Here is a 17,433-nt window from a genome sequence, read left to right as displayed (position 1 = left end):
CGCACCAAAATCGGTCTTCCAATCTCTCCTCACCTTTCCACGTTCAACGAAGCGCTATTTTCGTCATTGTCTTTGCGTCGGTTTCAATCTTGCAGATGAAAAAAAAATACGTTAGTTCTACGGGAGGAGTGTCGGTTGCACGTGGAACCAGTTGTACTGGCCACATGGCAGGAACACCTATGACTATTATGCTGTTCGAACGAGGAGCGTTGTGCGGCATGCTTATCGGGCTAGATTCTATGCTAACGAGGCGCAATAACTCACCCTACGCGAGGGCACCGACCCTTTTTTTGTCTTTTTTGTGCGTTAGTTCTGCGACCGCCCGACGGTGGGATCGGTGTTCGCCTAAGCCTGCTAAATAGCGTAGAAGGCGCTACTCTGTGCCAAATTCCCCCCTCGAGTGGTGCGTACAAAATTTATTGCCTTGGTATAAAATCTATCAAGTTCTCGTGAGATCAAACATGGGCAAAAGTTTGATACGTTCGGTGTTCTTTTTGCGCGCGGTTTTGCGACGTAGCGGTGACGCATCGGAGACAGGATCGGGACGGGGATCGTTCTTAAGGGCTACGAACTTAAAGCTAAATTCGACTGCTAGCCGGGAACCGCGTGATAAGGTTCCACGCAAAAGGCGCCACTTTGGGACCAGGGTAGCCTGATGCAGCCGGCATGGGAAAAGCGGTACGAGTGCCAGTAAGCTAAATCGAATTCCATACCCCAGTCCGATTCCCAGGGTCTGTCGCATCTACTTCCGCGTTCGAGGATCGCTACGGTGCGATTGATACTGTTGCTCCTACTGGGTGCATAAATTCTATCTATCTCCTGTCCGAAAGCCTGGATCGTTAGCCATCGCGAGTCTGGTGGTTTTGGGCAATGGGCGAGAAAAAAAAATTGCCCATTGCACCCATCTTACCAATGGCAGGTGACAGAGAGACCTTCTAACCCCTTTTTCACCTTCCCACCCCACAGAACGGTCTCTTACATGCGCGAGCCCTTCTGTTGTAGCACCTTAGCGCGATCATTCGATTCCACCTCGCGGCCAATGAGCGTATTGGCGCATTCCTTCGACACGACACACAGAAACTCGGCGTTCTCCTCCGTGCCGTAGTTGTACTGCGTGCCAATGTTGATTAACTGCTCAAATCGCCACCCATCGGACATGGTCGAAACCATCTGCGTTAGCTCGTTCTCCTGGCACTGCAACACCCGGTAGACGCGCTTTTTGTCCGCCGCCGGGCGCTGCTCACGCCGCGCAATGTTGTCCTTCAGCAAACCGATCAGGTGCGTGACGTTGTAGAACTCGGCCTCCTCCAGCACGCCCTCCTCAGAGAGGCCATCATCCAGGACGAGCTTGCCGTGGCGCAGGTAGTTCAGAACCGGAGCGAAATAGCGCGGATCTCGATCGATGAGGTACGCGCCCGTTTCGTCCTGCAAAAGGGTGCGGGTTATGAAAACCATTTGTACGCCGGTGGTAAGCCGTACTTACCCGATCGGAAATGAGATCGCTGTCCTCCTGAATGAGTCGGGATAGGAATGAGTTTGGATCGCGGGAAAGCGTGGTTTTGGTCGTCAGAAAACAGGTCCCGCCAACATTTAGTTTAACCCATTGGTCTTTGCCCTGTATCGAGTGGATGGACGCGCTAGATCCGACGACCGTTGCGGGAACTGAGCACCCGTTTGGATTGAGATTGACGGTGGCCATGTTTAAGGATGCAGTTGATTGTTGTCGCGTTCGCTGGGAAGAGCGTTGGGAGCGTGTTATTCGGTACTTTTCACTGACCAACCCGTCGGTGCTCCTTCGACGTCTCCTCCGCGTGCTCTTTCAGCGTGAATGCTATGCGTGAAACACTCCCTCGGTTGCACTTTCGTACAGCTAAAAGCACAATCCCACCGCAAAAGGGCGCAACCACCGCGAGTTAGTGGCGTATTTCCTCGCAAATTGCACTTTTATTATCAGCGGCTAACGGGCAGGTTTGCAACAAACTGACCCAGGCGAATGGGAATCGGTTAGTTTTCTTTTACTTTTGACACAACGCGTACACAATACACACAAGCCCACGCTATTTTCGTGTTACCTTCTGCCGAATGTTGGATTGCGGTTCGGGTTTTCTGCTGAATATCACGCGCTTTGTTTCTTCATCGATCCGTGGTTTTCCGATTTTCTTACGCTTCACGGAGCACCGCTGCGAGTCGCTGATAGGAGCTATTTCAACCCGAGGTCGTTCAGTGGGGTTTTATGGAACGAAATACAAACAATGTTTAACCACTGTACATGCTTTGTCAAGATTGTGATTGACGATGGTGCGGCAAGTTTACAACGTAGCGCTCAAGATTAGAATGCGTGCGACGTTGGGCAAAAGGGAAGGGAAAGGAGCGTCAAACAGTGGAAGAGCTTTGCGATATAAATATATACAAAAATAGCCACACTTCTAGGGTAAACGTTACTGAAGGATCCAAATTTAACAGTTCAAGAACCCATCCAATCCCTGAACCTTGCCGATTCGATTCGAAATCCTTTGAATTGTTTTCTGCGTTTTTGAATAGGTCCAATTAATGAGCTAACCATTTGAAATGATGAGTTTTTTTTACATTCGATAAAGCCCACTTCCTTACACAGTAATATATCGTTTGAACCAGGGCATTCCTGAAGGGACACCTCTAAATCACACAGTATAAACACTTTGCACCGTACAAAATGTAGAGTTTTGTTGCAGGCCCCGCGAACACGGCGCACACGGACAAACCGTTTGACATTTCAGTACCTCGAAACCAAATCACAGTGTGCGCTTCGCTGTGAACGAAAATAGTGGAAAATCGTCTTGAGGAAATCGAAGCTTCGAGTACGACGCACTGCAGTCGCTAATAACGGGCCAGTTTGCAGCTGATTGAATAATTCCACGTGCTGGGCAGCGAAAAGCACCGTGTGAGCGAAAAGGTAATTGGGCGAGTGAATGTTGCGAAAGTGCTGCTATTTCGTCGTGTTGTTTCTCACCATTCCGCTGGTGGCATTTCCTGTCGGATGGTTAAGGGATGGAGGGAGGGGGGAGGGAGCGGGGCATTTCCTGAGATCGGTGCCCCAACTAGCTGGCCAAAGCGTTTAACTGCTTCTCCTTGCGGGTGTCAAAAAGGATTTCGTTATACCGATCGCCCATCGAGAGATGTACGATCAAAGGCCCGTATTACAGCACAGCTGTGCGAACGTTAGCTTATATTTTCACCCACCGCAGGTCGAACGCGGATGAACGAACACTCTGGTACGGTAGCAGTAAAACGGGAAAATCCGTTGCATCGCACATCGCTCATCTGCAAAATTGGTTATTGCCCTGCTTATTGCGTTGCCGAAACGGGTCAGCTCCCGCACGTCGAGGTGGCGTTTGATTTGCATAACCCGCTTATCGCTTGTTCAGGCTGTACCGATTGCAAACCCACCGATTCGTTGTTCGTCTTTCCAGGACGACGCTTGCACGGAACATCCGCGTAGCTAGAAGCTGATGCGAAACGTTGCTGCGTCGTAATCAATTGGCAGCGAGGAGCGAAAAGACGGCCAGAGGTAGCAGATCGTTTTTCTCGTCACCTTCGACGCTGTCGTCCTTGTCACCGGCATCCACTTCCTCCTCAGAGAGACTCACGTTGGACGCTTCATCAATTGATCCTTCGAGCCCTCAACCATCAACTTTGTACGCATCATTCAGCTCAGCAATCGACCATCAGCCTCGAGAAGACACAGCAGCAACCAGTATCAACCAGCTAACGACGCAGCTCTCACCGGTCGCGGCAATCGGAGAGAGCAAAGGTCACGAATCTGGTGAGCAGCGCGATAAAACGACCGCCGACGGTAGGGGTGGCGGTGCGGGTGGTAGCATCGCACTAAACGAAACCAACCAACAAACCCAACCACACCCGACCACAAGCATACCAAGGACCGCCGCCGTGTCGGGGAAAACCAGACGCAACCGAAGCCGCCAGCGCCGGACTGCGACGGACGACCGGTCGGGGACCGGCGGGCGGTCGGCTAGCACGAGTTCGGACGGGACCGAGCAAGGACCGGAGCTGGGGAGTGGAGTGGGAGAGACAACTGCCGGCAGCTCGTCACTTCCGGAGCAACCGCCTGCCGGTGTAGACAGCAGCAACGACGCACCGGTACCATTAGCGAGCGTTCCGGGGAAAGCTGACGATCCGGGTGCCGTTTGTGACCCGCCCAAAGACGCCACCGACGTTGCGGAGGACGAAACGCGGCCGAACAGGGACGCAGCCAGCGATACTAGCCCCGACGGCAACAGCACGTGCGGATCGGATAGCAGTGGTCGGGCGGATTACGAATCCGCCGGTGGCGTTGCAGCTGGTGTAGCGGCAGCAGCAGCGGCGGCAGCGGCAGCGGCTGCAGCAGCTGCAGCAGCGGCGGCAGCTCAGCGACCAGACCGACCCGGACAGGACGAGGAGAACCAACCGGCGGCAGCGGCACAACGGGAGCAGGCGCAGGTTCACACCCAAGACACCGCGGACACGATGCCTGTACGCGTTGATATTGTGCCTCCGCCGCCAAACAACTCGAAGCAGCTGGGTGTCACCAAATCGCTGCTTTACAATGGCTCCAAGTTCCGTGGTTCACAAAAATCGAAAGGGAATGCGTACGAGGTGGAGGTTGTGCTGCAGGTAGGAGGGTTTGGTGCTGGATTTTGCACGCACACACACACACACACACCACGTGACGGGAGAACTCTCTTTTTCAGCACGTGGACGAAGCGAACTCGTACCTTTGCGGGTATCTGAAAATCACCGGCCTCACGTTCGAGTTTCCCACACTGACCACCTTCTTCGATGGGGAAATCATATCGAAAAAGTATCCTTTTCTCACGCGCAAATGGGATGCGGACGAGGATGTAGATAGAAAGCATTTCGTAAGCATCCTGCTCGATGAAAATATACCTCAAATCATGCGCTAATCACTCCCATTTATTGCAGGGAAAATTTGCTGCCTTCAGTGAGTATCAGAAGACGTTCAACTCGGACGATTTTGACTACGACGCGCTAGCCAAAAGCGATTACGTTTTTATGCGCTGGAAGGAACACTTTCTGGTAAGGCAAAGCCATCGCTTTCCCACATGATCCGACTGACTCCTGTTTTTCCATTCTCCGTAGGTACCTGATCACAAGATAAAAAACATTAACGGAGCGTCCTTTGCCGGGTTTTACTACATTTGCTTCCAAAAATCGCAGGCCGTTATGGAGGGTTACTACTACCATCGCTCTTCAGAATGGTTCGTGTCCCTTATTCGCGTTCACGTTCGTTTCGCATCTACTAACCTGTGTGCCGATCCATTACAGGTACCAATCGTTAACCCTCCAGCATGTGGCCGAATCCTGCATTCAAATTTACGAATTTAGATAATTCAGCTGCCAGTCTGGCTTCCCAGTAACGTTGGCGATGGTCATGGAGATTGGCAACGGATTTTCTATTTTCTTTTATTAACACCGACTACAATTGATCGTTTTGACATTATTTTGTTACGCTCGAACGCTCCTGGTACATCTGCAAAGATGTATTTCAAATCAGTTTAACTAACGACAACGAATATCGACGGATGAGGTACGCCAACGGATACGGAACAATTGAGAGAAAAAAAAGCCCTCTCGACTTCGACTGCACAGGAAGCAGGAAGCATATCCTTTTTGCAACGCAGCTTTAGTTGGTAGCTACTCAATCAACGTTACATCACCCGTAACAACGGCGCATCAATCAACCCCATCGGACAATGCGATGTTCTGCTCAGGATCCCGGAATTTGGGGTAAGCTGCGCGTATTAGCGTTGCGAAGCGGCACTGTCCACTATTATTCATAAGTTACTGAATATGAACACGGAAGCAGAAACCGTGTGCTCGCTGGCCGACAGTAGGATTGAAACCATCTTTTAAGTTGGCATATGATACATTATTTACTTTATTTATGGGTGTAGTAGCCATAAATTTGATAACATCTTTTGCCTACTGTCATAAAATCATTTGGTGAATATTTTTGCCTCGAAGAATAAAATTTCTTTACCTTTCTGCAACAATTTATAATTGATTCGGACAGATCTTAGATGGCGCAGCAACAGCTTCAGTCCTTTCATTTTTGCGCATATTTAAAATTCAGATACAACAGCCTTGCTCGATAAACACATTTACCGGCGCTGTAGGTGTATAAAAGTTATATTTTTAATAATATCCCTTTAATACTTCCTTCTTTACGTGCTGCTCTGGCTTGTGCGGTAATTAAACTTTGTGCCAGATAATCGCCTGCTCGGACGAACCTTTGTACAGTTTTAGTTTGTAAAAAGCACGGGTGTATGCTCCGTACGTTCAGACTTTTGCGTACTCATAAATACGTGCAGGGGACGCATCCCTGGCCCATTACAAGTTGCACCAGCAACATCCGCCACGAAAGGTAGCTTGGATAGGTTTGGCTCTCTGCGTTGTAAATTCGGTCGGTAGAAATTACCGCCGCTGGGTGGCGTTTAAAATGGGTATCCAGTTCGTATGGCAGGTTGAGTAATTTAAATTGAACATGAAGCGATTTTAAACACATATGTCACCATATCCGACGTGCCCCACTCTTAGTAGCTTCGTTATCGAAAATAATGTGCAGCATTATGGACACTGACAGGCCCATTTTAACAACCCCTGTTGTTGGTTGGCTCGAGCAGCTCGTAACGCCAGGGCATTAATTGGTCTTTTGCCATGGTTTCTAATTAAAAAAAAATACACACACGCAATAATGATAGTAATTATAAAAGACTGTATTGTGGAGCGAATGCAGGACGTGCTAGAGAACGTGTAGTACCTGGGAAAAGGACAATTTCAACCTGCATGATGCTCACGGTGACATGCGTTCTGCGATGTTGAGTTAGCATTAGACGTACCGCTCAGTAGCAATAACACAAAGCGTGCCGCTCGTAGACACCAACCAAGATAAACGTTAGCTCTCAGCTGTTGTCGAGCAAAATTATCGCGCCGCTTCTGAATGTTCATCTGCGCACCATCTTCAAATGCGGCGGCATCCGTTTTGTCCGTTGGATCGCAAAAGAAACCACTTATCAATAGAATGTCTTTGAAAAAAAAACCATTCGGTTTTATAAGGACGCCTCGTAGTGGCATTAATGACTGAGTAGACATTGGCACAGAACGATTGATAAGTAAGGCATTGGTACAGAACCGTTTACCTAAATGTTATCTTCTAAAGGAACGTAAGCAGAAAAGGAATAGAACGCGAAATCCTCCGCACTGGAAGCTCTACATTCAAAATCGCTTATCACCTAGACCAGGTTTGGCCCTCATGACTTTGATTGCAGGTTGTTCATATTTTTTTTAAACAAATGACTAAGATAGCTTTATGCGTTGAAACAATATTTTTGGAAAAGTAACCTTAGCTGAGCTCGAAAGCCGAAAACGTTACCATGCGACACAATGATGATTTCCGGTTTATTTCTCAATTGAACCTCTCCCCGGAAGCAGGACGCCTTATGCTAGATTGTACAACGGATGTGGCTCCTTTAAAGAAGAAGATAGAGAAGAAACGAATAAGCCAAATGTGTTTATGGCATGGCTCGATCCCAGAATGAATTAACATGGAAGTGAGCGGAAGATTCCTGGAACTAGAATACTTAGGCATAGGAATATTCATCTGATTACAAGAAAAATGCAAGTTAAAGAAAGTGCTAAAAAGGCTGGAAAGAAGAAGTAAAATAGCTGAGATTAATAAGGAATAGCATGGATAAGAGATGTCTTATAAATCGAGACTAGTTTTGAAGAGTAGACCAAGCGAACATCTTACATTTTTGACTGGCGGTCAGTACCATGTGAAAATACTATGTACTATGTGTACTATAGTGCTATGTGAAAATAATACTATAGTACTATACGAAAATTGCTTGTCATAGAAAGCCTTAGGAAGGCCAGGCCGGTTGTTGAGCCATTTAAACAGAAAGGTTCCTCTTGTTCTGTACCAGTTCCATGTTACCAATGTCTACCCAGCCAATCGGCGCAAATTGAACTTACGGGAAAAGGTCAGCCCGTTTAAAAGGTGCCAGAATTTACGAGCGTTACTGATATTACTCAAGAAGCACGCGAGAAGGTCTACGTGCTGTTGGAGGTTGCAATTGCCTCTTTGTGGCTCCTAAAATTCGTTGTGAGGAAGTCGCACCAGCATATCGGTACTAGCAAGCAGTTGCACCATAGCCTGCACAGTAGGACTCGCTCGACTTCATCCTCAAAGTTGAAGGTGTTGCAAGCGTTTGCCAACGGCATCGTCTTCTGTATCGATAAGAAGGGAATTCCCTTCTTAGACTCTGGACCATCAGCGAAGGTTTTTTTTTTAAATTTTTTGTTACCTTGCCATCCTAGCTGATTAATCTATAGTTTGCCTTATTTGCTGTTACATTTAAGAACAACCTCTTCCGGCGTGTATGTGTGTACGAGAGTGAGTGCGTTCCCATCTCCCCCCCCTCCCCCTCTCCCCCTTTTCCCCCTAAATACTAATCAAGGCTATGGGTAGAAATAAGGATAAACCTCCAGAACCCGCGTCGGTTCGTACGTTTGAGCAACTGCTCTACTAACCCCCTTAGCAAAGATGGCAGCTTCGTGCCACAACTCGCGAGCTGGTCGTTGGTAGGGAACGGGTTGCTTACTTCACTAGACAGGCATCTTTGAGGATGCGAGTTACATATTAGAGCGAGAAAAGAACAACACACACACACACACTAATGTTATCACGTAAATTAGTGAGCATACAAGCGAACAGCAAGGGTTACGCGAAAGGAGGCGGAAGGAATGAAATAGTGACCCACAGCGAAGGCGCAGGATGCGGCCAACTTTGGATAAAAAGGCTAATGTAAAACGAACCCAGTAACCCACTATGGTCTTACGGAGTTGCGAACGAACTGTCGAAGGTGATCAATGTGACGAAATATACAGCGATAAGATTGAAGAGCATGACGTGTTTTTTGTGGTTCGTTAAAATATGCTTTACATATAAATAATCTTGTCATGTAATTATCTTTTTAAGCAAGCATGTTTTCAAATTTATCTGAAAAATAAATGACAAATAAATGCAACTATTTTTGTGCCGCTCACCTTTGTGTCCGTGAACGAATTGCAGAGTTTAGGCTGTTGTTTCAAAGCTTTGATTCCTCCTTTTGTTTCGAATATGTGCGTTTTTTTTAATTAAAGGCCTGATTTTCACGGAAATACTAATAAAAAAGGAATCCAATTAAATCCTCCTCACTAGCAGAGGAATGTGCAGTTAAAAAATGAAGAAACCGTTTTTATATGTTTTTGAACAAAACGTTTATTCTAAAGTGTGCTAATTATGGAAACGATAGTAGATTCTTTTTTTTATATAAGACTAAACAAAAAATACACACAAATCAAAGACGTGTGGGTCCTTCGCGCGAGCAGCAGCCCTTTTTAGGGCACTTTCCGCCCGGCTCAGGAGCACCTGCACCGTCCACCTGCTTATACATAAACGCCTCCGACGAGCTTCCTTTACATTATACGTTACAACTAACGCTACAGATTAAAATTCATCCACGTGAAGGGGCGATGGCGATTAGGAAGGAGTCTGATGAGTAGTACTGGAATACCCCGTTTGTGCCAGACAGTAGTAAAATGCTTATTTTTAAAACAAATAAGTGTACGCAGTATGGTTTAAAGAGGGGAAAAGTTTGATGCAGCTTGGGAAGTGGATGAAGAAGGCATTCGAACTGCGTCCGGTGGGTTGAAGCCCTCTGCAGGCTTAGACAGATTTGATGAGTGTTGAAGGATCTCGCTGGCCACAGGACAATGGGCTAGGCGGCAGAATACCACCCGTTGCCAGTGGATGTGTCACTCGAACAGGTGTAATAGCGATCACCTCCGACGAAGCGACCTGCTGCTGCTGTTGCTGCTGTTGCTGCTCCAGGTAGGTGAGACACTCGCGAAACCCGTACAGGAACTCGTCCGCGTTTTCTGCGGTGAACACCATCGGCGGCTTCAGCTTGACGACGTTATCATCCGGTCCGTCACTGCTGACCAGGATGCGGTGGACCGTCTTCATGCGTTCGACGACGGCTTTAGCGGCTCGAGTAGCCGGCAGGCGGCGCTGTCGATCCGTCACTAGCTCAATGCCGACGAAGAGACCTGTCCCGCGGACATCACCCACCAGCTGGTACTCGTACGCGAGGGCTTTTGACTGCTCGAGCAGATAGCGACCTACGCGCAGAGCGTGCTCCTGCAGGTGTTCTTCGTCGATGACACGCATCACTGCATTGGCGATCGCACATGACACTGGATTGCCACCGTACTGTTGGTGTTAGAAGATAGCATGAGTATGTGAGAGTTTGCTCACGGATAGAGTGACAAAAAACATGTTCAGAACTAGGAACTAGGCATTACTACATATACATCTGCTGTCTAAATCATCGGTTCCGATTTAGTGTAGGAATCAATCCCAATAATTGACAATATGATAAGTTATAGAGCAGCCGGATTCGATAGATGTATACGTAGTTATTCAGTTGGTTCTTGCTAGGTTATGACTGTGAATGGCAGAACCCATTGAAACCCAATGTATTTTTGAGTGATAGCACATCGTTTTGCGCAGGTTCCTTATCACCAAGTGATACTCAGCTAAACCGGGAAGTCATCCACTCACCGTGTTGAAGTAGCAGACTCCAGTGGAGGCGAAGCTCTCAGCAATCTCGGGTGTAGTCACGACCGCTCCAACTGGATGTCCATTACCCATCGGTTTCGCCACCGTCACAATATCCGGCACAACCTCATGCGGTTCAAACGCCCAGTAGTGCGTCCCAATCCGTCCAAAGCCAACCTGCACCTCATCAGCGATCGTCACACCACCTGCCTTGCGTACCGCGCTGTAAAAACCGCAGAAGAAAACACACCAACCTCAGTGACGAGTGGCAGAGACACGAGCGGTGCGGAAGAAGAAAAAAAAACTCACTCGTACACCTTCTGGAAGTACCCCGCAGGTGGGATGATCTGCCCACCGCAACTCTGCAGACTCTCAGCGATGAAGGCCGCCACACCGTTCGAGCTGCGCTCGATGATGTGCTGCACCTCATCTGCGTACAGCTGCCCCAAATCGGTACCCTCGGGGTAGTCGCAGTCGCGGTACTTGCCCCGATAGACGTCCGGACAGGGAGCCTACGAACAGGGCGTGGGGAAGACAAGCAACTCAGCAAGAGCTCCCGACGACTACCCATCCATCCCTACCTACCACATGCACAAAGTTCGGCTTGGGGTCACCACCGGGCTGGTTGAACTTGTACGGCGAGATGTCCATCACCGCCGAGACGTGACCGTGGTACGCACTGTCGGGGGTTAGAAGTTGGGGATTCATTGGACGTGCTTGTCAGGTCGACGACTCTACTTACTGATCGAGCGTGATCACCTCGTGACGACCGGTGTGCTGACGTGCAAGGCGTAACGCAAGATCATTCGCTTCCGAGCCAGAGTTAACGAAGTAACAGACGGACAGGTTACCGGGCATCTTCTGTGCGAGTGTCTGAGCACACCGGACCAGCTCATCATGCAGGAAGCGGTTGTTGGTCGACAACGTCGCAAGCTGACGCGTTCCCGCCTCGACCACCTTCGGGTGGCAGTGTCCCACTGTGAAGAGAAGTCACTCGTCAGCATGGGCGCGCAACAACGCGCCAGAAACGAGCCCTTATTATCGGCCCCATCGAGGTCTTCTTTGATAAGACGCCCAAGCGCTCTATCATGCGCGGTTAATCGGGGTCAAGCCACCACCGATGAGGCAATCGCCCAACCAGCGGGGGGGAGGCTAATTTTGGACCCGACTTTACTGAGCAAACCATCACTGACGGCATCTTTCCACGTGACCAGCGAGACTTTGATTAGGTCGCCTCATTAGCCAGCCTCAATCCCGATAACCCACGCGTGGCCTCGATCGACCAGCAGGTGCCGCTTAGTCTGACCGATAAGAAAACCCGCCTCGCTGACGTCAAAGGATCGGCGCTGAAGTAGCAGACGTTCGTTGCCGTTGGTCTCACGCGATTACCCACAGGACGGCATGGGCAGCACGTGCCCAAACCGTGCGGATCCTTGGGATGGGGCACGCGCGCACCATCTAAACCCACATTTCAGCCCTACACATCTGATTCGCGGCGTGTTCCACTCACCATGTGCGACGTTGTTGATGCAATCGAGGTACCGGGCACCCTGCTCATCGAACATGTACTGCGCCTGCCCGCGCACTATCTTCAGCGGGTCGGTGCGGTAGAACAGCTGGCAGGATTTGCTGTCGGGTAGAAACGGAAGCGTCTGTCTGTTAGTGGGGTTTTGAATCAAGCGAATCAATAAATGCAGGTGTTGGTTTGCACGTTGAGCCGCTGCCACACACTCCGTCCTTGATCGCTTGCCAAAAAAACCGCGCGTAAAGTTTCGAGCGGTGAACCCACGAGCAAGAACGCGCAGCAGCGAACGGAGCCAGGAAGGTGACAGGTGACAGGCTTCGGCTAGTAGTTGCTTGTTTTTGTTGTTGCTATCGTCAGGATTAAGGTCGCATATTTGCCACCAACTGATCCCAACCACCATGATGGAGGCGCGTGCCAAACCACCGGTGTTGGCTTGGTTGGGGTTTGCACAGCAAAAAAAAAAAAGCAGTAACAAAAGCTAAACAAAAACAACATAATCTGCCGCATCATCACCGTCATCGTCGCCATTTTGCTCGGTGACGGGACAGAATAATAATCACGCGCCGCCATCGTTATTTATCGTGATCCCTAAAGCGGGAGGGAAGCGTAATGATCCCCCCCCCCTCCCCCCGTCTAGCGCAAACAAACAAATAAATAAAGCCATGCCGCACACACACACGCGCGCGCGCGCGAGTACACACTCATGCAGGGCCGTTGGACGTGTCAGGCGAAATATAAATAAGTTCGGTTGAGGTTCGTTCTCGCGTGCGCGCGTGCAACCAAATCGAAGGATGGTGGCGTTTCTGTTTGGCGGCTTCTTCTCGCGAATGACTCTCACTTGTGACCTTGGCTTTGGCCGCGAAACGCCGCCAATACGACCAATTAAGGGTGGCCTCCTCCCCATCACGAAGGGCGTCGATTTGGCAAAATCAAAACAAACAAAAAAAAACCACGCACGTGCTCGAGCAAGGAAGCGAGAGAACAAAAGGAAAAAAAAGGGTGGCTCCAATCCGGTGGGGGGGGGGGATGACATTTGGGTTTCGGAGGTGCACGATGCAAAATGGGGTTAATTATTGTGCCGTGTCCTTTCGGCTGGTTTTCGTTTTGCGTTGCCTTTTCGCAACACGTGATCGATTGGCGCGCTCGACCGGATTCGACCTCGTTTGACCTTTGCGAAGGGCACTCATCTTGACGTGTGGCAGGCTTTTTGTTTTCTGACAGGTGTGACAGGTGTGGTGGTGGTGGTGGTGGTGGTGGTGGTGGTGGTACCGGCAGGTCCTTCCTTCCCCTCCCCCCCCCCCCCCCCCCCCGCAGACCTACGCTACTCACCCGATGTGCTTGTTGCGGAGTTTGATTGTGTCCGCTTTGGGCATCGCTTCGTGGGCGTCCATCTTGAGACGTTCGTCCTTCCAACGAACCGGCAAGGATACACTGAGGCACAGACACACAGACACACACACACACGCGTCGACACACAAAACAAGGACACTTGCACGTGCACGTTCGGCAGGAACAGCTCCTGACGCACAAAAGTTGCGTGAACTGCTAGTTGACGTTGACACCTGAGCCAAGCAGAATCGGCACACAACCGTCGCAAGGACGCAACGCACGGACGCGTGTGTGGGTGTTTGGTTGTGGTCGGAGATCGGCGGACAGGACACAACACCAAGCACAACGGATGATAACGTCAAACTGAGGCGTCGCAGCCACCGTGCAGCACTATTTGTACTCGCCAAAATGTTCACAACTCACCCCCCTCGCTTCTGGTTTCGGCCTCGCACGGCCCGCTCGGGGTTTTGTTCCCCGCTTCACAATCTCCTCCCGGCCTCTCCCCCCCCCCACACACCCTCATCCCCATGTTATGCCTCTCACTCTCACCTGCGGCCGTGTTTCGATGCTTTCACTCGCTCACACTCATCCCGTGCCACTCCTCTCGTGCCTTATCTCGCTCGCTTCCTACCCCACCGTCCCTTCGCCCTTACACCCCCCTCCCCCTTCGATGTCCCTTTCCCCCTTTTGCATTCCTCATATATCAGGCTCTCCCATTTGCACACCCGAGCCAGGCGGTATAGGGAAGGAGAGTTGGCGGGGGGGTTGCATCTCTTAACCCACGGTGGCCACCGGGTTTAAAAAGGGCCTTGGACGAGCAGGTCCCCCTCAAAGCCCTTCCACTCTTTGACGCTGCAAATCCAGACCAGCAGCAGGAGCACTGCATCGGTGCGAGCATGGCCTAGTCTTGCTTGTTCTAGCCGTTGCTACAGGGAGAAGAGGGAGAAGGGGGGGGGGGGGTGCAAAGGGTGGAGCACAAATGATTGATAGCCGAGTGAGGGGGGTGGTGGTTAGAGGAGAGGGCTGATTATTTGCTCGGTTATCAACATTTACTTGTTGATGTTGTTGTGGTTGCTTGATCAGCGAATGCCCCGAATTCCACCACCAACGGCTGCCACTGTGACCGACCGTTGGTTCCATCCCCTCTTTAGCACCCTCTCATCCACCTCCCTCCCCCCCCCCCCCACCACGCTCATCTCTAGCAGGGGCAAGTGCTGAGCATTGCGCGGGAGACGTCGGCGAACACGTGGCCGAGTCGTAAGTCAGATAAAGCGATGTGATATGGGCAGGTATTTGGAGCGATGTACGCACTGGCATGCACGCAGGATGCTGGGAAAAAAATAACAACAACCCTCTGCCGATGCCGGCCCTGAAGCCTTTTTGCTTGGTGCAGAAGTGTGCGAAAATGTGAGGTTCGCATTTTTGCACGTATTCCACTGCTGGCTAAAATTCCGCGATGCTAGTGATACGAACGGAAGTTTCAAAGGGCATTTCATCGATCTCTGGTTGGTTGATGCATCATTCCCACCGAAGTTTGAGTCAACTGTCTAACTAAAACTACACAGAGTGATTAATGTCGAAGAAGAAATGATCACATTTTGTTTAGCAGCTTTTAAAGTTCTCTATTATTAAGAAGTAACATCCCATAAGCCCTGAGCATCAAATTAGAGAAAGATTTAAAATAACAGAATGCACACGGGATGTTTATTCCGAAGAGTTTCCTTAAAAGACAGCTGAATACCTTTCAAATAGACCGGCATAGAGATGCTCCCCAATAGACTGTTTCTAATCGAAGATCTTCCAAAAACGACACCTTCAGAAGAAAGATGATCAGGTCGCATGACCCCCATAGCTAGACCCCGTCCCATAACGGGCGAAAGTCATCCAAACAAATAAGCTTGTTCCTAGAAACTGACGCACCAAGCAACAGTGCGCATCCAAGCGCCAAGATCTGACCAAAACCGGCCAGATAACTCAGGTGATAAAGTGGCGAGCGAGCGCAAAACACCAAACACCGGAAGCCACCGGCTAAAGCTGCTAAAGATTAAGCGGAATCCACACAAAAAATAAAACAAAAAAAAAGAGCAAACCTTAAAATAGCTCAACCATCCAAGAAACGGCTCAACTGGCCGTCGCTAGCAAAGCGTCAGGTTTCGAGCCAACAAATTCACGCCAAGGCACACAGAGTTTTGCTATCGCCTTCCACTCTGAAATTCCACTATCGCCAAGTCGTCGAACCTCCGCTACGGTGCGATCACGTTGAACACGGTGTTCCGGTTGCAATAAGGGATGAAAAAAGGGGGTTTGCGAGCGCGCGAAAACAAGCCGCACATTCGCAACTCACGGCTCGCCTCACACCGGGAGGTCTAATTTTTCAATCAACACCCATAAATCGTACGATAAATAGGGCAAGTGGTAGAGTACTCACTCGCGTGCCCTGGCCCTAGCTGCATGTTGGTGGGCTAACACGCTTGCGAGGGCGAAACCCGCAAGGAAAGCGAGTAAATATTTTTGCACTTCAAGTGCACCCTTGTCGGGGTTTCCAGCCCGCCAGCTGCAAAGGTTGATCGTGTCCACTTAGTCCTCCGGACTCTGGCAGGTGGTTTTAAATGGTAGATATGCATTTGTGCTACTGGTCCGGTGAGTTCAGTCGTTGGCGAAACTCCAAACGCTAAACGCCAGGTGTGGAGGAGTCGATAAATTGATAACTAATGACTTCCCAATGGCTTGCGCATGTTAATACCGCGCGAAAGGTTTTGCACGTGCGATGGTGACTTGTAACAGCTGTTTTGGATGTTGGAGCAGCATTCGAGCAGCATTGCAGCAGCCGGTTATGTAAAAGAGCTTCTACATGAACAGAATTGCTTCATAACGATGATTTACTTGGCTTACCAGTTGACATTAAATAAGAAATATACGTGATATATACGACTTCCTATACGTGATATAAGATATATACGTCTTCCTATACGTGATATAAATTATACAAGCTGAGAAAGCCAAATGATTACTAACAAGCATAAAGCAATAAATTATTTATATAAGCATAAAGCGAACAAAAGTATGAAAATGAACTACAAAATCTTGCTTAATTTTATACAGTTATAATATTAATTTCGCCTGATTTAGGAATGAAGCGAATAATTTGTGATCTTTCTCTGTGCGATTAAATAGAGTTAAAAAAATGTATACATAAACTTTACTATACCTAAAAAAGGGTTTCGATTAGTATCCATGAAGCTTCATATTAGTGATCATATGTAAAATTTATGCATGGTAAGGATGTGAACGGCATTTCCTTAAAATACCACCTTAAAAACATAGAAAGGCCGTTTTAGAAAGATACCACCTGTATAATCTAGTTCTTTCTCAAATGATCTTTTCTCGGACACCTATAAATGGAAAAGACATACTAATCAATATTATAGTATTAGTGTCAGTTACTGTTAGTATTTGAGCTTTCTCACTAATTTATAAAACAACGCCAACAACAGCACGACATTAAAAAGGCAGTTTCTTGACAGAGGAGTTTAATGTTTGCTTTTTTTTTTGTTGTTCTTCCTATTGCATTAATTTTTATTTGCCTTTCATTACGATTTCTTTGCTTCACATAAGACACATTTCAAATCCACTTTCAACCGGGATACATATGCGCGCGCGCATACACAAACACACACGGGACGCACGGATGCGCCGGCCAGAACCGATGCCGTTAATAGAGGTAGAAAGAAACGTTTATGCGTTCTCAAGAAACCAAACCGAAGCACTAAACCACACACCCGCGTACCCAGCGAAAGGAAGATATTCGAACGGGGATCGCGTCTCCTTGAGGCGATTCCTCAACCTACAGGCTAGAGATATTGGATGTATTGCATTAGCATTAACGTTATGGTTGTATGCGCACGTGTAGTACGTGTGT

General features: G+C 49.0%; 3 protein-coding genes across 3 annotated transcripts; 1 reads left to right on the top strand and 2 right to left on the bottom strand.

Moving 5' to 3' along the window:
* Nucleotides 1-975: 975 nt before the first annotated feature.
* Nucleotides 976-1,699, bottom strand: LOC128729108 (BTB/POZ domain-containing protein KCTD5). The gene is made up of 2 exons (XM_053822758.1): nt 1,484-1,699; nt 976-1,425 (listed from the first exon to the last, which is right to left on the bottom strand). The coding sequence occupies exons 1-2, from the start codon at nt 1,697-1,699 to the stop codon at nt 976-978; spliced, it is 666 nt and encodes a 221-aa protein (XP_053678733.1).
* Nucleotides 1,700-4,491: 2,792 nt separating this feature from the next.
* LOC128729059 (glucose-induced degradation protein 4 homolog) lies at nt 4,492-5,386 on the top strand. Its single transcript, XM_053822708.1, has 5 exons — nt 4,492-4,650; nt 4,728-4,895; nt 4,960-5,073; nt 5,137-5,255; nt 5,323-5,386. Exons 1-5 carry the CDS (start codon nt 4,504-4,506, stop codon nt 5,384-5,386), a joined length of 612 nt encoding a protein of 203 aa, XP_053678683.1. The 5' UTR covers nt 4,492-4,503.
* A 3,914-nt stretch (nt 5,387-9,300) lies between these two features.
* Nucleotides 9,301-13,624, bottom strand: LOC128728667 (alanine--glyoxylate aminotransferase 2-like). The gene is made up of 7 exons (XM_053822300.1): nt 13,515-13,624; nt 12,171-12,289; nt 11,403-11,637; nt 11,246-11,339; nt 10,970-11,172; nt 10,664-10,883; nt 9,301-10,312 (listed from the first exon to the last, which is right to left on the bottom strand). The coding sequence occupies exons 1-7, from the start codon at nt 13,574-13,576 to the stop codon at nt 9,767-9,769; spliced, it is 1,479 nt and encodes a 492-aa protein (XP_053678275.1). The 5' UTR covers nt 13,577-13,624; the 3' UTR covers nt 9,301-9,766.
* Nucleotides 13,625-17,433: the final 3,809 nt, after the last annotated feature.

Source organism: Anopheles nili, chromosome X, assembly GCF_943737925.1.
Source record: "Anopheles nili chromosome X, idAnoNiliSN_F5_01, whole genome shotgun sequence".
In the NCBI taxonomy this organism is placed as follows: domain Eukaryota; kingdom Metazoa; phylum Arthropoda; class Insecta; order Diptera; family Culicidae; genus Anopheles; species Anopheles nili.
Note: the sequence above shows the minus strand (reverse complement) of the source record. Positions and strands in the feature narration are given on the sequence as shown.